This window comes from Platalea leucorodia (assembly GCF_965183815.1).
Source record: "Platalea leucorodia genome assembly, chromosome: 1".
Taxonomy (NCBI): Eukaryota; Metazoa; Chordata; class Aves; order Pelecaniformes; family Threskiornithidae; genus Platalea; species Platalea leucorodia.
In genome coordinates, this window is record NC_138823.1 from 29,163,359 (window position 1) to 29,183,760 (window position 20,402).

Below are 20,402 nucleotides of genomic sequence, written 5' to 3' on the forward strand. Positions count from 1 at the left end.
CTTCATCCCTCTGCTTGATTTTTGGGTCCATGGGAGGATACAAATATTATGCTGTAGATATTCCTTTGCTCATCACTGCTACATAGAGCAAAGGAACTACCCTGTGCATTCCAGACCTTTACCTTGATAATGCTCGGATCCATTACCTGAGCTTCAGACAAAAATGATCAAGCTTAGTCTTATACCTGCTTTCTTTTCCTTCCCAGGAACCTCAAATATATTTTATCATTATTTAACTCTTCACCCAATGCTGACTGACTCCTGTTAGGTCTTAGAGGAATGGGTTGATTCAGTAGTCTGTAAGTTATAGATAACAAAAATCAGGAGTAGGGGAATTTCTCTGTTTTCTACCTTGGAAATTAAATAATCAGGATTAATTAAAGTGAGCAGAAGCAGCAGGATTGTGCTCTTAGAAGTCAGAATATTGTGTTCTTTACCTTCCTCATCATCACCAGCTTATGCTTTCTGATTTCAGACCAGCTAGTTTTGTGCTTTCTAGCTGATATCATATGATAATTGCATTTTCTGTTGCAGGTATTTTTCTACCTGCTTTCTTTCCAAAGTTCCTTCCATTATTTTTCCAGTGACGTTTGTATTATCCCTTTGTTTGCCAAGGTCAAAAGTCCTCAGATTTCCTTGTGTGATTTTTCTCATTTTTGCTTCTCTGCCACTTCCTCTTCATGATTTCCAATATCTACCTGATGGTGTTTGTCTGTCGGTGTAATTCATGTTTTTCCACTGCCACAGAATTGATTCAGGTGCAGCTGAGTCTTTTGTATGTGTGTCCTTGATAATTCCTGTTAACCAAGGATCTCAGCTGCCTTGAGGAAAATGATTGCAGAAGTCTATATAAATAGACTGTAGGTAACAATCATTGTCTCATTTCTTCCATTCCCTCACAAAATTTCTTCTTGGGAAAGGAGTATATGTCTTCCTCCCAAAGGTGCTAGAAATAGACAAGTTGATTGTTGCTAAGTTGATGAGCAAGTAGAACATGTTATCCAGGTAGTTTGCGTTACCAATCTAAAACTTGTCCAACCAAGTAAATTCTAGAAGGAGCTTTAAATCTCAAGTCTGGCATACAGATGTGTTCACAAAGCACATATCTAAGCAAACGTTTATGTCCATTATTCAAAGAAAAAATAGAAAAGATGGACTGAGTGCCATCACAGAGCTTGGATTTGAATAATGTCACTATGCACTCCTCTCGGAAAACATTTTCCAGATCACTTCATTTTAAGACTGGTCAGTTCTTCACAGTAGAAAACTGTGGTGTTTTAATGAAGACATAATTTACTTGCAGATTCTTAAATAAAGTCTCCAAAACTTCTTCTCAAGGTATCAGTAACATCCAGTGTCCTGTAAGGTATGGAATCTTGAATCTCTGGTGTGTGCTGGAGAAACAGGTGAGTGTGTAAATATCCTCCCTTCAGAACAGGCACTGCTTCTTCTGCAGATGCTCAAAGGAAGGTTCCAGGCAAGCCTTCCATCTCCATTGCTCTCTTTCACTCACTTTGGAGGCTTTTTTACTAGTATGAAACAGGGCCTCCTCTGACTGACTGGTTTTTCACTCCTGCTTTCATACTTGTGGAGCAATAGCTCTACTCTGAGAAAGGTGAAGAAAGGAGTAAACTCATTCAGTCACCTGTGATGGCTAGTGAGTAATTGCCGCCTTGCTTCTCCTTACATACCTACATGTCATAAATTTGGGATAAACAACATTCTGTTAGGCCAGTGACATTTTTAAGATGCACTCAAGATAGACCTTGTGAACCATACTGGTTTGAAACATTCTGTTTATGCCTTTAGAAATCCACAAATCTCATTTATTTTCAACAATCTATATTCTGTTTGATTTGTTTCAATCCTTGTCTTTCAGGATAGCAAACATCAAATTTGAAACATTTGATTTAAATTATAAAACAGATTTAGATCTTTATTACTTTTTTTTATTAGCATTAGATTTTTCCTCCCAAAGTGTATACAGTTAGATTCATGATATTAGTAGACTTCTTCTTTACAGTAGTAGAAATATAGATTAGTATAAAAGTATTTAAAAACTAACATTTTTTAAAAATGGGACCTATGTTGTGAAATATGAGCCATATGCAAATGATATAAGATGGCAGCTCAGGATGGAACATTTATTTATGAACCTTTGAAATGTCTTTACAGCTTATTTTTTTGTTATGAGAAATGTAGTTATTCTTAACTTGTGCTAATAAAATCTATCAGTATATCTATTTGACATTGATCTCCTGAGAATACTTGAGGACCCTGTGAGATTATGCATAATGTGTCACATGTCTATAGACAATCAAGCTGAATCAAGTTCAAGACTATTGTATCAAGTGTCTTCTTTGGTTTTGAAATTTCATTGGGTTTGATTTTTTTTTTTAATCATTTTAACTTTTATTTCCTTTTTTTTTTTAAATTAATATTTATTTACCCAAGGAAAAACAATTGTAAAAATTCAGTAGCATGCTTGTAGTGCAAAGTGATGCTTGCTCATTTTGGGTGGCTTAAGATACTTGGCCTGCGTCCTTGTGCCTCATAATGCTCATAAAGTACATCGCAATCTGGTGGATGGCTGCTTACAAAATCCAGATGTTTACATTCTTGTTGTTCTTCACTGCTGGTGTCCATGCTGAATGATAATAAGAAGATGGCACCAAAATGATACTTTTTTCTTTTTTCTTTAATGAGGAAATGTGAATAGTAAAATTTATTCCGTATACCTGTGAGAATTTATATGGTGCTAAAAATGAAATTGTCAAGCCATCTGCACTGTTGAATGTTATGGAAAAACAAATGTAGCAATAGAAAGGCTGTTGTAAAACTCATACTACCAGTGCCACCATCATAACTTTCAACTGCACTTATCCCCCTGCTTGACAGTTTTATTTTGAAAAATAGATTTACTATAGTGTCAGATCATGGAGCAGAGAAATGATAGAAACTTAATGTAGGAAATAGAGAATGAGAAAAAGGAAGCATGAATAATAATTTGGGGATACTAGTAAGAAGATACTTGATCCTGGCTTAAAAGACCAAAATTAAGAGCAAGGGTGACTGGAGAAAAAAAACTTTCAGAATAAGATATTAAAATTTTAACTCATTTCAATTGAATATAATTCCTAAAAGTTTTGAGAATTTGTCTCATCCCTGTAACACTTACAGTGATTATATGCTGTATCCTACACAGGTCTTACACTACACACATATCATAATTGCATATAACATGAACAAAAAACTTGGTTGCTGGCAACTCAGGAGCACAACTATTCAGCATTCTGATTCTACAAAGGAAGAACTAAAGTTGCTAAAAACTGTGTAATTGTTTGCAGTAGTCAGTAGTCTGAAGAATATCTGGAGTTAAATATTCAATATTTTAAGTGAAGCATGGCAAAACGGATACCCTTTATTTCCAGTATTTTTTTTAGAACGTCAAAGATAGGTGTTGAGAGACTTGAAATAATTGCAGTCACAGTTCATCCTTCTCAATTGTTTCCCTACAGTGATGATATTTAACAAAGCATTATTGCAAAAAATAAGACATTTTGACTTTTTTATCCCTTGCTTCATTCTCAGCTTGTGACCTTACCATTCTGCTTGTTATTATATTAGATCTTACATTAGGGAATAAAAGCAGAGAGATGAAACATTCTGAAGGTTAGCCAGACTTCATGAAACACGTGGTGCTTTATTCTCTGTGAGAATAACAAACCCACCAGCCAGACCTTAAAAACAACTTTGTAGAATAAATAGTGGTGATTTCTGCCAAGGGTATAGGTTAGGACTCTGAACAAACATTAGTTATCTATAAGAAGGATCAAACTATAAGTATTCTAGTTTTGTCATATATTCTTTATTTCCACTATAATCACAATTAATGAAGTGTATTGACTGTTTACTAGTAGAAGTGGAATATGAGCTAAATGAAAGCATACTGACTTAACCATTCATTTTTAATACATTTTAAGATACATAAATATAAGTTAGAAATTAAAGGAGGTAATTCTCATCACAGTCAAGCGTCTTTTGCACTGATTTTCAGCCTTAACTCCTAATATTTGGATCTGAGTTTGAAAGCTTCTCATTTTTTCTGACTTTTTGGAAATCCTCTGATCAACAGCCACCCACTTTCCTCCAGCTGCAGGACAGAAGCTAAATGGAAAAAAAAAAAACCAAAACAAAAGAAAACCCAAAACCCAAACCAACAAACCCAAAAACAAACCACCTAAAACCCCCTGAAACAAACAGACAAAAACAAAGTGAAAATTGTCACAGATGGAACATTTGTGTTTCTTATATACAGTCCTTCCCATTAACAATCAACGCAGTTGTAGCAGACTAAACATGTCTTCCAAAGCAAATGTTAAATACAATTCCCTCTAGTTAGAATCAATAGAAGTCTTGCCCACATATGTCAGAGCTCTCAATCCCCTACTGTCTCCATAAAATAGTTAAATTTACCTTTTCTCTGTTTACCCAGAAAGAATTTGCTTCTTAGTAAGAAATTATGTGAAGAAGAATTTAGTTTCTGAAGTCTGTGTTCCCACATCTACACTTTCCTTCTACTTCAGTATATCTGAATATGCAACAAATACCTGGCTCAGTGGTGCTGTCACTTATAATGGTGTGTGCTCAACCCTTGTTTGTTTTCGTATGACCTGATTTTGTTAATAGATAATTTGACTCGTTGGGTATGGCTGATGATGATCTGTTCCTTACAATTGCTGTTACTTTTATTCCTTGTGAGGTACAGAGAAAGGTAACGGCATTACATACATCACAGCGTATGCCTCTCAATGCTGTGCAACAGCTGTCATTTTGAATGATCTTCTGAAACAGAAATGAGCTGGCTCAGTATCATTCACTGGATGCCATCTGTTGTTCACACCATAAGTACCAACTAGTAAGGTCCAAAATGCATGACTTCTCTTATCGTTGCATTTGAAACTGCCATTACCATCTGAAGCCTTCTGTGTCCGGTCATGTGAATTGGCAAAAGGATAAACCACATGGGAGAAGGAACAGTCAATGACTGAAGATGCTCACCCCTGTCATGATCAAACCTTATAAGTGAATTTTGTAAGGAATCTCAGTAAAGGTAAATGTCAGGTTAGCACAGACCTTAATCCCAGGTCAACACAGACCTCAGCTTTCCATGACTGTTTTTCATAGGTCTCTGTGTCTCTTTTATTTTCAGTACTTCAAATGGCTCTGTACATACTCATTCTTTGAACCCTTTCTTCCTTCAACTGGCAGCAGGGAGAAGATGGATCTGTTGAACAAACCGTAGTGTCTGTGCTTAGAAGTGTGTGACAAGCAGCTGTAAAGAAGCTGATAAAAAATTTACTCTGGAAACCCAGCATGGGAGGGACTGAAACTACATCCCTTCTCCTAATTAAAACTGTGATAAAATAAAAACATGCTTTAAATCACTACAATACAGATTAAAAACCTCCCTTTAAACAAACACTTAATATTACTGAGGGATAGCTAAAATATAAAACCAACTGCAAAACAGCTCTCAGGTTTTTCCATCTTGGTGACTCTGGCATACACCTGACCCTAGATCTTTGGGTTACTATTATATTTCCTTATAAAATATTTATACAGCACAGTTCCTTAACCTCCTAAGTCTGTATAACAGCCTGTCTGGCCTTACAGGTAAGTATAATGGCTAATATGAACAGCCATGATTTTATCTCTTAGGATCTCTTTCCAAATGTGTTTGAGCAAAATATATTCTTAAACTTTTCCCCTTATATTTTAAATATCATCATCATAAGTAACAATGGATAGACCAAAGTGAAGTATCCAGTAGGCCAATCCAATATATATGTTAATGGATCTTCTCTAGACCTTTCTGTGATGTAACTCAGAAGAGTCTACAGGATGTCAAAGAGTATCTTCTTCTTCAGTGTCGTTATCACTAAAAATAGCAATGCTTTTTGGAAACACAGATGAAGGCAATGCTTTGAAGAGAAAATAAACACATGGTTCCTATGCAATGGAACTTATAGTCTAACTCAGAAAGAGTGTCCCTGTGGCCTAGATGACATAATGCAAAGAGAAGACAGGCCTCAAAGCAGGCTCTTCAGATAAGTACTAAAATGCAAATTATGCTCCCTTTTCCCTATTTCTAGGGGGCATATGAGGATCTTTATTCCTTTTTTTCAGCCAAAGCTGTCTGTGTTTGAAAGAGAAGTCTCTACTGAAAAATACACAGGTGAGAAGTGTATTTTGAAGAATTAGAAGAAAGCATAAATGAAGATAGTTGCAAGAATAGGACAGGAGGCACAGTATGTTGAGAAGACCCTAGTAAAGAGTTTGGAGGGCAACACAATTATTGGGAAAAGTGTTAGACTAAAGGCTTAATATGACATGATGAACCAGGTGAGATAATCATTGAAGTGTTCAGTGAGGAAAGAGAGCTTGGCTAGGAAGCTAGAGCAAACTGAAGCTGGGAAACTGGAGTTGTGGGCTGGTGAAGTGTGGTGGGTTGACCCTGGGTGGACACTAGGTGCCCATCAAAGCCACTCCATCATTCTCCCCCTCCTCACCTGGACAGGGGAGAGAAAATATAATGAAAGGCTTGTGGGTCAAGATAAGGACAGAGAAAGATCACTCACCAATTACCATCACGGGCAAAACAGACTTGACTTGGGGAAATTAGTTTAATTTATTACCAATCAAATAGCACAGAGTAGGATAATGAGAAATAAAACCAAATCTTAAAAACACCTTCCCCTCCCTTCTTCCCTGGCTTAACTTTACTCTCAATTTTCTCTACCGCCCCCCACAGCAGTGCAGAGGGATTTGAAATGGGGGTTGTGGTCAGTTCGTCACACGTTGTCTCTGCCGCTCCTTCCTCCTCAGGGGGACGACTCCTCACACTCTTCCCCTGCTCCAGCGTGGGGTCCCTCCCATGGGAGACAGTCCTCCACCAACTTCTCCAATGTGAGTCCTTCCCACGGGCTGCAGCTCTTCACAAGCTGCTCCAGCGTGGGTCCCTTTCATGGGGTTCAGTCCTTCAGGAATGGACTGCTCTAGCGTGGGTCCCCCACAGGGTCACAAGTCCTGTCCGCAAACCTGCTCCAGTGTGGGCTCCTGTCTTCACGGGGCCACAGGTCCTGTCAGGAGCCTGCTCCAGTGCAGGCTTCCCACGGGGTCACAGCCTCCTTCGGTCATCCACCTGCTCTTGTGTGGGATCCTCCATGGGCTGCAGGTGGATATCTGCTCCATCATGGACCTCCATGGGCTGCAGGGGGACAGCCTGCCTCACCATGGTCTTCACCACTGGCGGCAGGGGAATCTCTGCTCTGGCACCTGGAGCACCTCCTCCCCCTCCTTCTTCACTGACCTTAGTGTCTTCAGAGTTGTTCCTCTCACATATTCTCACTCCTCTGTCTGCAATTGCCCAAGATTTTTTTTTTCCACCCTTCTTAAGTATGTTAACCCAGAGGTCCTACCACTGTCGCTGATGGGCTCGGCCTTGGCCAGTGGTGGGTCTGTCTTGGAGCCAGTGGCATTGGCTCTATCGGACACAGGGGAAGCTTCTAGCAGCTTCTCACAGAAGCCACTCCTGTATCCCCCCTGCTACCAAAACCTTGCCAGGCAAACTCAATACATGAGGTAAGCTACCCAGTTACAAGAGAGAGCATAGGAAGCATCCTCTCCAAAAACAGTTATGGGGGGGGCTACACTACAAAGCACTGGTACAACTGCAGCTTCTGTAGACATGCATACCCCTATATAGACAATATATTTAGCTAGTAACTGCAACAGTAGGGGTTCAACCACTGAGCATTGCTGTCCAGGAGGCACTAGGCTATTATTTGTATTTAAGATGGTTTAGGTAACCTGAGGTTTGTGTAGGCACTGTGCTAGCACCAGCTAGATTTGTACAACTACCTTGTATTATCAGCATGTCATAAGTCAATTGGGTGATTTTGAATGATTCAGCACCCACAACCAAAGGTTAAACCTTACTGCCACTGGTACTAAAGGCAACCCCTCATTAATTTCAGAAACACAAGGTTTTTACCTGTGGGACTTCAGAACTTCAGTTTGCTGTCTTTAGGCCACACTAAAGAAAATATGATTTAAAAAAATTAAATTCTATGGTCATTTCAGAAATAATATGCACATCCTTCATAAGTAATTTAACTTCTTGAGGGGAAGGAGAGAACAGAGTAATAAAAGTATATGGTCTCTATGAGAATAGAAATTTCTATTTTTTATTTATTTATATGTTTTCTTACCTCGTTTTGTCTTAAAAGTCACTCTTCTTTCCTTATGAGACATAAATCTGTTGTGTAGTAATGCTGTAAATGTATTACATTATCAACCACAGAGCCTCTTGAGGTGACTTCATTTTCATTCTAGGTTTGATTTCTACATAGTTTGTATGAAAATATTCTGTGGGCTTATTGAATGAAAGGTGCTTTATAAATGCAAGGTAACTGTAAGGCATATTTAATTTTGCATTATCTGCAGTGATGGAACATTTTTCATTTCATTGTGTTTGGCAGGACCACTATAGCCCTTTGGGAGTCTTTCTTATTTCTTAGGAGTGTATTAATATTAATACTGAGAGTACTGAAGACTAACACACATATATGTATGTGTATATATATGCTTTTGTACAGGTAACAAGTTCTGGGTTTTCAAGGACACTACTCTCCAGCCAGGTTATCCTCATGATCTGATAACACTTGGAAGTGGAATTCCTTCCCATGGCATTGATTCAGCAATTTGGTGGGAAGATGTTGGGAAAACCTACTTCTTCAAAGGAGATAGGTTGGTATAGGAATTCTGCAAGAAAGCAATTTGGTGGATATCAGCTAAGCGTATTAATCTTTTCCTCTGTTTCTCAAAAAAAGAAGTCAAGCCACTTAAACAGTTCATTTTCTGTGGATGAAATTAACCCCTCCTGCATAGAGGGCCATACTGTTTCACATTTCTTATAACCTAAATTATATTTGTGTGAATATACTGAAATGAGTATATGTATATCCAGTGGAAAAGTTATGTTTTAGAAGTCAACAGGCAAGTCACAGTTGTGGCAAATTTAAGCTTAAATATTGAAAGTAATGTAGTTATGTACACTCTTACCTGCTCCTTTTTGTCCACATTTCTAAACCCTAGTGCATAAACAGGCAAGGCATGATCCAAAGCTTTTTAAGGTCAGTGAAAATGACTTCTCTTCTACTGTTTAAAAATGAAGTAAGAAAGGGAAATGACAGCTAAACCAGGAAGCTAGAGAACAATTTGAGCAGTTCCCTAGGAATTATTTTAAAATAAATCTTACAGTTCCCTTCAGAAGGGACACTTATTTTTACGATTAATAAAGGTCAGAAAAAAATTGTAAAATCTGAGTTATTTTCCAATCCTGAAAGAGGCTTGCACTAGTCACTTAGAGTCTCTGTGTCTTCATTTCCCTGTCTGTAAAAATAAGGGAAAGAATATTTGTCTGCTTTATAGAGATGTCAAGAGAACTCATTAATTTTTGAAACCCTGCAAGTTATCTGAATGATGTATTTTACAGGTTTTTAGGATGTTACTATGTTTGTTGATTGATGTATCACTGTGCAAATTCTGAGTGCTCAGAGAGAAGTTATTCTTTATTAATAATTGCAATGTTTGTATTAGTATTATTAAAAGTGTGATGACGGTTTTTGTTACTGTGCGGTACTTAGGATTCTGAGACACTAATAGTATTCATGGATCACTTAAGAAATTAATTTAAGGCACATCATAGAATATGTTTAGCTCACTACAGTTGATCATTTTTAGCAGTACTGTAATATTACATTACAGATTACCACAACCAATTTTATTGTTAAAGGTTTTTTTTAAAAAAAAATTCTCTAACACTCATCATGAGGGAAGTAGATAACTAAGTAAAATTTTTGTGGTATTTGAAAACTAGGTATCATTTCAAGCAATCAATTTCCACAGTGAAGAAGAAAGCCACCTAAATAATTTGCTTCCCATGGTTGAGTAGATTTTTTAAAAAATGTAAGTAAGTTCATTTTCAGGTAATAATTTTCCATCTCCACACTCCTGGGAAAGTTTGTACAGCTGGAATCTTATGTGACCTGTTCTTCCTTTAGGCTTTATTCAGCAGTGTCCTTTTATATTTCCATGCACAGGCAGTTACTTATAGTCAAGACTTTCCTAAAACACTAGTGGGAATAACAGAAGACAAAAAGAACTATCAGAGAAAACATCTGTTGATAGAGAAGTTGCTACTTAGAGCTAACAAGCTCTAACAATGAAACTCAGCAGGATATAAATGCAATACAGCATGTTAGAAGAAGATCAAACAACATGAGCCTTGCAGAGATAATTGAGCTATTACAGGATATTGACCACCAGTGGGAATAAACCCATATACCACTAAGCTTCTCAATGTACATTGTTTATTTCACAATTTTCTTTAATGTAAAGTTAGAGTGGTATTCTCCTTTTGGTTTTAGTAGTATGTATAAGTCTACCATAGGGGTAGATCTTTTTCTGAAGAAGGTGTAACATAAATGTAGCTTCTCAGTGGCAGAAGGTAGGAATGAAAGGGACCCAAAAAGTTGTGCCAGCGTCAAAATAACAAAGTATGTTCCTCCTCATGTAACTCAAGGACCTGTATACTTATTTTGTTTTGCCAGTAATCTGTAGTTAAGGAGCTCCAGGGCAGAATCTAGCCAGAGTTAAGTGTCCCAGAACAGTGGTATATATAAAAAAGTTAGACCAATAGAATACAAAGCATCAAATATTGGCTATAAAATGAAAAAAAAACCAAACCAAAAACAAACAAACAAAAAAACAAACAAAACAAAAACCCAAACAACCCAGTAAGAAGATTTAAAAGTCCATATAGTAAAGGGTATTGTAATACTCATATGTCTAAAGCAGCTCATGTATGGATCACTATTATTAATATTTGAAATGCTCCATTTAAACACTAAAAATAATTCTTCCAAATAATTGCATGAAAGCTAAAGAGGGGACAAAAGATGACTACAGAAAGCATTTTGCCCTCTCTCATTCCTCCTCTACTGGAATTGAGTAGTGTAGGACAAGATGATAACAGGTTTGCTGCACTTCTTGACATGTGGCCTTGTTTATGCCCCTGTCTGGTGTGAATGGTTTTTGTACTTTAGAGTTTAAATGAATATTTTTTTCTTCATAAAGCTTATTCATCCAATAGTTCAGAATATCATTTAGTAAATAGGATTAAATACAGGAAAGAACATGTTTTAGCAAATATTTTCCAAATTCCCTTTTTTTTAAAGCCACAAAGTGGACTTTCATTTGTTTTCCCCCTGTTACTTTATCGGTCTTTGAGATACAGTAACACAATTTACATAGTTTGTAAAGCTGAAATCATCACTGGGGAGTCTGCTTGTGAACATTTGGCACACCAAGGAGAATCAGGACTAGGCTTTTCCTTTCCCTGTAGACATGCTCATTATTCAAGCGCAGATTGCTGAGACAGTATCATGATCAGTCCTTCCCTCACAGGATTTCTCATCAATGCTGAAAAAACAACAGTTTGGGGACTTTTGAGTGTGCACTGGGTGTGTCCTCAAAGACTTGTTTTTTAATGGCAATGTATATTTTTGAAAGTCCTATAGGACCGTCTATTTCCATCATGCAGCCTAGTGGAAAAATGTGGAGTTTAGTAAAAGAAGGAGCTCAAAAAGGTGAAAAAGTTGGAAGAGAAAAAAGGAAAATGAGTGGAAGTATGCAGGAAGGAAACAGGGTTCTGGGAAAGAGGGATAGAGGAAAAGGTAAGATAGTTGATAAAGAAGAAATGCAGATGAGAATGGAGATTAGAAAACAATATTAAGCTCAGCGAAGAGTGAGAATAAAGGAACAGAGAGAAAGAGAGAACAGGCAAATGTGAAAAGAGAAAATGAAAAGTAAGGATGAAGAAATGCAGAGTCAGAAGATGAGCAAGAACTGGTTGCAATAGTATTGATGTCAGAACTTTGTTTACTACCTCTACATGTTTCTTTCTCCATGTAAATTCTGAAAGATGTTACATTTCAAAATAAAGAGCATTGCCTTGTTGGCTGGTTACTGATGTACATGTGACTAGATTAAGAAATCAGCCTATAAAAATAATTTATGCATAAGAAAGAAAAAATAAATACAAATGTTTTTTAATGTAAGTTGCCAACTCTTAACCCACTTGAAATCTGCCACCTTTTAATTTCATTGAAAGTTTAAAGCCAGAGAAATGCCCCACAGGGAGAAAAACAGAGGAGTTTAGACCATTTTGTTTTTAAAAAAGACATGAGTTGATTAGAGTGTCTAAGTACCTTTGCAGGGACAAAACATCATCCACTTAAGGACTCTCTAATACATCAGGAATGATCATAACAAGGATTTCTAAAAGCTGAAGTCAAATGAATTCAAACTAGAAAAGGGTCAAGTTTTTAGCAGTGACCAGATTATCAATGAAAGTGATATATTCTCAGGCTCTTGATGTCCTGAAATGGTGAGTGGCTGCCTCTTTATGTAATTTTTCACATGACTAAAACTGATTTGGAAAAAAAAAAAATTCTCCAGGAAAACTATGCTCGACATTGGTATGCTCTAAATTAGTGGAGCCAATCAAAATATTAAATGACCTATCCAAATATTGTGTCAGGATACACAGAGATACTAGATATACAGTATTTCAATTCTTAGAAACAGCTTATAATAAGATTTGCCTAGTAATTTAGCCACATGCATGACAAAGAAATTATCAACAATATCTGTAAGTGTAAATAAAATCACAAATGTGAATACTTCGTACATGTTCAAGTTGCCTAGAATTTGCATGCTGAAGCTTTTTAAATTGGAGAAAGGCTGGCTGGCAAAAAGCCACAAAAGCAGGTTGAATTTTGTATTACACTGTATCTGTTTAATGATAATGAAATGAAAAGCTACTGTAATGCACACATATAAGAAGTTAAATTAGGATTGCTGGGAGTATTTTAATCTGAATCTACTGTCATTTTCAGGATTAAGATGTTATCTGAAACATTAACTCATCTTTTTTGCATATGTTGCATCTCTCTGTGTCACTGTGCAGAAGTCCTAGGCATCAGAATTGCTGTGATTATAAGTGAGATGCATGCTGATTTAGTTGTCAAAGTGCAAAAATCTTTTGTCTTCTTTCTGCTTGCATGAAACAGTTGTCCAGTCAGCAAATAGATTTCTTTGTAATCTGGTAGTATGTTCGAAGAAAAGAAGTATTCCCAATTGTACCTAATGAATGTAGCAAATGGTAGAAGGAAAAAAAAAATGTAGTTACTCATCTGCTGTCTTATAAATGCTTTTTTCTTTTTTTTTTTTACCCTTTAAAAAAAACAATCAGGTACTGGAGGTACAGTGAAGAAATGAGATCCATGGACCCTGGTTATCCCAAACCAATCACAATTTGGAAAGGTATCCCAGAATCTCCTCAGGGAGCCTTTGTCCACAAAGAAAATGGTATGCAAGCACACTCCTGTTTTAATGATTTACTAACACCCTTTATGTAAGATAGAGTAGTAGAGAGGTGATTGACTATTCAGGTTAAGCAGCAAAGGAATTCTTGATTTATGAACAGAATATTTCCTGCTATAGAACTTGCTGTTGTGAATATGGCTGTTTGCATGTACCATTTAACACAAGGGAGAAAAATCTTTCAAATTTAGTATCATAAACCTTAATTTCCATTCTTTTTTTTCTTTTGTCTTAATTATTTTTGTTCTCTACTGAATTATAGTACCTCTTAAAACAAGCTTCCTAAACACAGTATATCTCTATTTGAATTGTCAAGGTGTTGGCTGTTTAAACAGCTTAGAAGATATTACTTTCATTCTGAACAACTAGAAAAGGGAAGCAAAATCTTTATCTAAGCAGAAATAACCCTAGGAATCTATATAAATTGAAGGTGTCATAAGCCCATGATGCAGAAATGCAGATCACAGGAATGTTAATATGAAGTGCTATTTATTACCTGTATTAAGATGCATCATCACATACAGGAACCTAAAATCTCAGCTGGCCACACCTGCAAATGAATGAGAGTAGCTAAAATCTCCTCCATCTTATGAGAATTCAGTGCTATCCAGTGGCTGCTGGCTGGCTGCCAACAGAGCCCTTAGTTGCAGAGAGTTTAGATCCCTTTGATGGGAATAAAAATATGCATTTGTTGTCACTTATCATTGTTGGAGAATTGTTGTATGACATTTATGACTTATTTATTAGTAGATTCTGAGTTTATTCTGTTTGCCTCACAGACAGCACATGTATATATTGCCATATTATTTTAATTTCCTTTTAATAAGCAGATAAAAAGATTTCTTTCCTTGTATAAACCATTTCAGTCTCCTATTTCAACCTCTAACTTGATTAAGTAATTTACCATGGAAATGTTTGGGGTTTTTTTTTCCGAAATATGTTTAATTGCTTCCTTGCTTTGTTTCTGGTTTATCCAGAAGCAGAAACCCTCTCTGGATTCTGGCCTTTCAGCTAGACTGGATTTTTTTGTGTTGCTTTTATTTGTTTTATTTTGTTTTTAACTGGAAAGTAGGTCAGTCAAGATGATATTCCTCATACATCACACTCAATAACTAACTATTTGTAAATACACATATATGTGGAAATGGGCACAAACATTATGTATGCACAAACATAATGGATATGACCTCTGCTTTCTTCCCTTTATTACTTTTTAAGCATATTTTTATGGGTTCGGTTTTTTTTCTTACCTTGATTGCATTCTGCATAATAAGTTTTCTGTACTGAGCTCATGTACATGTGTCTCTCATTACAAATGAAAATTACCTTACTGTAACACTCAGACCAGTGGGTTTGAAAGTACTGCAGAGGCAGAGCACTCATTCCTAAAGCAGGAAAGACTCTTGGTTACATCAAAGCCACTTATCTTTTTTACCCCAGTAGCTTTGATAGTCTGTCTGACTTTTTGAATGGGGAGGGTGGTAAAACATGAAGCGAGATTATGGAGGAAGGGAAGGGAAAGAGGACATTCTTTGGCTTCTCAGAAAGCCTAAAAGGGCCCCAGGGCAGAAAGAGGGACTGAAAATGACACCATAAACTTCCCAAGCAGGCTACTAAGACATTTTCCCTGAAATGAAGAAAATAGATGCCTTAAGAAACAGTTCACAACTCTACTGTTGTTTGTATGAGGAGAGAAAGAAACAAAAGCAGATGCAAATAAGAAGTATCACAGTTTAGTTGGAAAGAAGTTGATTACATTTTTCCTGAAACTGTTTTCCTTTCTTTGGGCAGAAGCAGAGTTGACAAAGAAGTTTTACTATATAGCTTTGTAAGGAAACATCTTAAAGCATGTCTTCCAGTTAATCCATTTTGGTTTAAAGAATATTTTTGTCTTTCCCTTGTCTTTCTGTTGCGTAAACCATGCAAATGAACACCTGCAATGTCTGATCATAAAGGGGTTTCCTTCACTGTCCACAAAATTTTTGGGTAATCTTGCAGTAGGAGGCTTGGGAAAGATGAGCAAAAACAATTTCCTACTCTAGTCAGCATCCTGACTCAGAGTCCTAGAAGCTTGGTAAGGTACAGGTAACATCTTTGAAACTGCCCCTGCTACTTCCCATACTGTGATTTGATTTCTAACACTGTGGTAGAAACTCTTAGGAGGAGGTGAAGAAGAAATTTCCTTTCTTTTCCTCCATGGAATCCAAGATCACACAAAGTTCTCCAGATTGGAGAAATCTTTCTTTCTGCCTTGAGAGCAGCATAGAGATTCTCACCTGCCAGCTAGAAATTCTGCTAAAGTGGATGGTGGGGCAATTTTTTGAGAGAAGAAAGAGAAAAGGTAGTCTGCTTTATTAGCCCATTGACCTTTTTTTGCCTTGTGCTTACTACCACTCCTAATTTGAGTTTCTATTTGACGCGTTAGTGACCGCTAAGCCCTTCCATGCTGTTTGGGTCAGGCAGTGTGCTCACTATTCTCAGCGACTAGCACCTAGAAAATTGTAAGGAGCATCTCCCAAAGCAGGCTCAACAAGTCAAGCAGGTTAGATGAAAACACTTTCAATAGCTGTATGAAGTCACTTGTTCTGCCGTGAGAAGCAGTAAAACTACTCAGTCTCGTCGAACTACCTTTCTCTGCTGGTAACTTCCATCCTTCAGCTGCTACTGACTGTTGTCCTGGTTCCTGCCTCAGCAAAATGACAGAAAAGTTTAAACTACCTTCAGAGTTTTCCAGTGGAAAATATGCTCTGAGTGAAGAATTTTTACTGGATCTATAGGGGCTGGCGATTCCTTTGCTGCTTTGATTTTAACAGTTTTAATTTGATATTTCAATGTGTAATAACAATTAATACTAACTAATGTCAGTATTCTGACATATGTACCCCTGATGTATACATATAAGTACTCTGTACATATGTAAGAATATAGATTTAGAGATGTCATATCTGTATATGGTCTCCATATATGTATTAGAATATTGATAGAGATAATATATCAAATTTCCACACTTGAAATATTTATCCAGGTCCAGTATGTACAGTGCTTTCTTACATACATGTTATATGAAATGCAAATATAGGGTAACCCATGGCTCAAAATACTGGAATTTTGCATTTGATAATATTTTTCATTTAAACTACAGATTGCTTTAAGGAACTTTATATAGGCTAAAATTTTAAAACTTTGTCGTATTTAAAGAATTACAGTCCTCTTTTTGGTTTTGTTCCAGTTAGAATAGAAAGCATTTTATGAACGAGCCTCCTAACTACTGTTTTGATATAGCTCAGTGTTTTTCTTTTCTTTTTTTCTTTTTAACCAGTATTACACCTTTCTATAGATACACTAACACATCCTCAGATAATAAAACTGCAAGGGATTAAGGAAAGGAAAATAGTACCTTTTCAGTGGCTAGGAAGGCCATTAAGATTACATAAATAACTAATGTAGAAGAATGTTCAAATATTCTAAATATTCTGAAAAGTGGCAGTAGATGGTGAAGATTTTTTTACAGTTTGAGCTGCAAAATATACTACCAAGTGATTTTTTTTAGAATTGAAAGAAACTAACTGCTTTTTGAATAGGTGATTACTAATATTATCTCCAGATAGCCAGTTACTGATCTTTTCAGGAAGCGTCGTTAAAATGGCAGATAGTGCACAATCTGTCTTAGTATTCTTAGTGGCCTTTAGTACTGCAGGAAATTAGCTGAGGTCTATAAAGTGAAGATATGGAAAAATCCAGCTGTTTGCATTCAGTTCATAAACAGTAGGAGGAAGTTCACCCATCCTGAAGGTTTGTTTCTTGCCAGATCAATGCCATTTTTCAGCTGGGATAATAAAATAATGTAGATTTTTGGCAAGGAGTCAAGTTTTTTTTCCATTTAGATGTGTTTAGTAATAACATTGGATTGCACCTGAATGATCAAATACCAGCTCTTTGCAGAGAACTTAAATCTGGTTACACCTGTTTTCTGTTGGCAAAGCTGCTGTTATTTCATCCAGTTTCCTTCTTCTGAAGTATAGCAGTAGGCTATGTGACATTAAAGAGGGTCAGTTCTCATTTCTGGCTAGCAGAGCATTGCAATTTGTTTTAGTAGACTTCCCATCTTGAAGAGGCTGTGATGCTTTAAAGTCCTGGCCCTGAGGATTCCAACTCTGGTCAGGTTTTCAGTGAATGAACAAATCAGCTGGACCCTGGTCTGTCAAAGATCATATTCTCTGGCATTCCTTTATTTTTCTGTAGTAAAGGAAGAAAATAAAATCCCAGTTTATTGAATTAAAAAAAAACAAACACCCTGATATTATATAAAGAAATTAAATTTGTAAAGAAGATTTGAAAGACCTATAACTGAAGTCTATTCCTTATACCTTTTTATTTTTTTAATTACAAAATAATTTGATACCAGTAGTTTCAGTCATGGTGTGTTGGTGACATGATTTGATCCGATATGACCATGAATAATTGCAATTTTCTTCCTCAGGCTTCACATATTTCTACAAAGGAAAAGAGTACTGGAAATTCAATAACCAGATGCTCAGGGTGGAACCTGGCTATCCCAGATCCATCCTCAAGGATTTTATGGGTTGTGATGGACCAACAGATCGGGATAAAGACCGACACAGCCCTCAAGATGACGTTGACATTGTCATCAAACTGGACAACACAGCCAGCACTGTGAAAGCCATAGCCATCGTCATTCCCTGCATCCTGGCCTTGTGCCTCCTTGTCTTGGTTTACACTGTGTTCCAGTTCAAAAGGAAAGGAACACCCCGCCACATACTGTACTGCAAACGCTCTATGCAAGAGTGGGTGTGATGTAGGGTTTTGTTTTTTTCTTTCCCTCCCAGGAGTTTGTGGTAACTTGAGATTCAACACAAGAGCTGTTATGCGGTTTCCTAGCTAGGAGCGGGCATCTGTCAGTCTGAAACAAAGCTGATCTTTAAAACCCAGGGGGTTGCCTGTCCTGCGCATGAGTGGCGATTCGCTCAGCTGGGAAGCTTCCATGATACACAGTATCTGCTGTTTCTTCAGTCCTTTGTCTTTCTTTGTCATTCGATTCTAGGCCTTTCCTCTGCACGCTCAATGCCCTATAAACTATCAGGATTAACTAATGAAGGGGAAAAGAAAAATCTCCAATGTTTCTATATTTTTCCCTTAAGGCCTGTTCCCCTTTGAAAAATTTTTTGCTGAAAGTAAATTTTTTTAGAAAAACACAACAACCCACAACGGAACTTTCAGGAAAGTGAGAAGACCCAAAACAGCTTTGTCTCCAAAGAGGATTGCTTTCTGTCTGCTATGGATAAAGTCCTATACTCCTACTTCCAGTTTTGTCAGGTGGGAGACTCGGATGACACGCAGGACTTCAGACTGTTCGGACAGCCATTTTCCAACAAACAAGGGGCCAAAATATCTGCAATATAGTAACAGCCTTAATAATACATTCATTTTGTGTTTTTTACAGCCGCTCTGGGCTACGTCCTCAATGTTTTAAACTCATTTATATTCATTACTATATTCAAGCAGAACCTTTTTATTGGTTTGTTTGATTTTTGGTTGGTTTTCCTCCATAATCTTTCCCAAGCTGTACCAAGCCAACTGCCCCAGGCCTTTCATAGGTCTGTCAGGAGCACTCATTCCAAAGCATGGTAAAAAGCAGTGTGTCTCTGAAGTGGATTTCAATGAACTAAAGCAACAGTCATGCTAAAGAGAAACTTGACACTGGTATTACATTGGTGGTGTAACCCTTTGAGAACTATTGCATCCGTTTTCAGAGTCTGGTGGATGTTAATCTTGGTTGTCATTAAATTATAGGATTGTGTTTGGGTAATACAGGTTTTAAAAGAAAATCAGTTTTTCAAAACAGATTTCCTGTGACTGCAAGTGAGTGTTTTTAATTATTTGCATTATTGATAGAAAAGCATTTGTAACATAAATAGAAAACAAAATATATTTACCAGCTACTTTCTGGTTAAAGGAACCAAACCTATTTTAATAACTTCTACCACTTATCAAGAATTTTTCTGAACTGGCGACAGTTTTATAGCTTAGCCTTTTATCTTAAGCATCTTGAATTTATCTTTTAAACTATGTTGCATGATAATTCAATTTGCCTCTGCAGAGGTAGAGTTACAGTTTCAAAGGAAAGCTAAAACAATGACTCTGATATTGCATGAGTATCCTCCGGTGTGTTACCCCTTTGCATGTTCACCATAGTTCTCAAAGGGTTAGTCAAATTTCTGGCCTTCAGCCGAACATGATATCACTGACAGAGCCAAGGGACCACCAAAGCATTTTGTCATTCTGTGTAATTTGTGCTAACAGCAGTATTGTCATTTTCATGTGACCTGCAGAGCAGGTTTGTATCAATATTTTTTTCCTAGAGAAAAGTCAGCAACTGACAGACCTCTTTATTGATTTTAGGAGCTGCTTCTTGCAGTGATAGGCTTTACAGTCACTGGGCTGTGAACTTATTAAAGATGGTCAGAATGATGCACCCCAAAAGTCAGACACCTGGTTTTTTATGAAAGCCAGGATTTGAGGGGAGTAGCTTTCGCAACAATGAACAGCTTGCCTTGAACTTGATTATTGACCTGTTGACTGTCATTACCAAGTTAAACATTGTCTTCTGTGAACAGCTTCACTGTCTGAATTTCCTTAAAGTGTACTGTCCTATGTCTTTGATCTTTGACCTTTAACTTGCAAACTGGCACAAACTGAAGGGAATCTGGTGTTGTGAATGAACTAAGACGAGTTTTATTTCTTAAAAGGCCTGATAGACATTATCCAAAATTTGAGAAAAAAAACATCGAAGTGTTTTCATAGAAAAGAACTGGCATAAACTAAAGTATTTATGATAGATCTGTAGAAGGGTATTTTGCTATGTATACATG

The 20,402-nt window shown here is 36.9% G+C and overlaps 1 protein-coding gene across 1 annotated transcript in view; it reads left to right on the plus strand.

The window, feature by feature from the left end:
* MMP16 (matrix metallopeptidase 16) overlaps nucleotides 1–18,327 on the plus strand; it is a gene marked incomplete at its 3' end in the record, with an annotated part of 183,269 nt that extends 164,942 nt beyond the window's left edge. Inside the window, exons 8-10 of the mRNA XM_082327266.1 lie at nucleotides 8,661–8,811; nucleotides 13,382–13,497; nucleotides 17,993–18,327. Coding sequence (XP_082183392.1) covers nucleotides 8,661–8,811; nucleotides 13,382–13,497; nucleotides 17,993–18,327 — 602 coding nt within the window. The remainder of the gene's footprint in view (nucleotides 1–8,660; nucleotides 8,812–13,381; nucleotides 13,498–17,992) is intronic.
* Nucleotides 18,328–20,402: the final 2,075 nt, after the last annotated feature.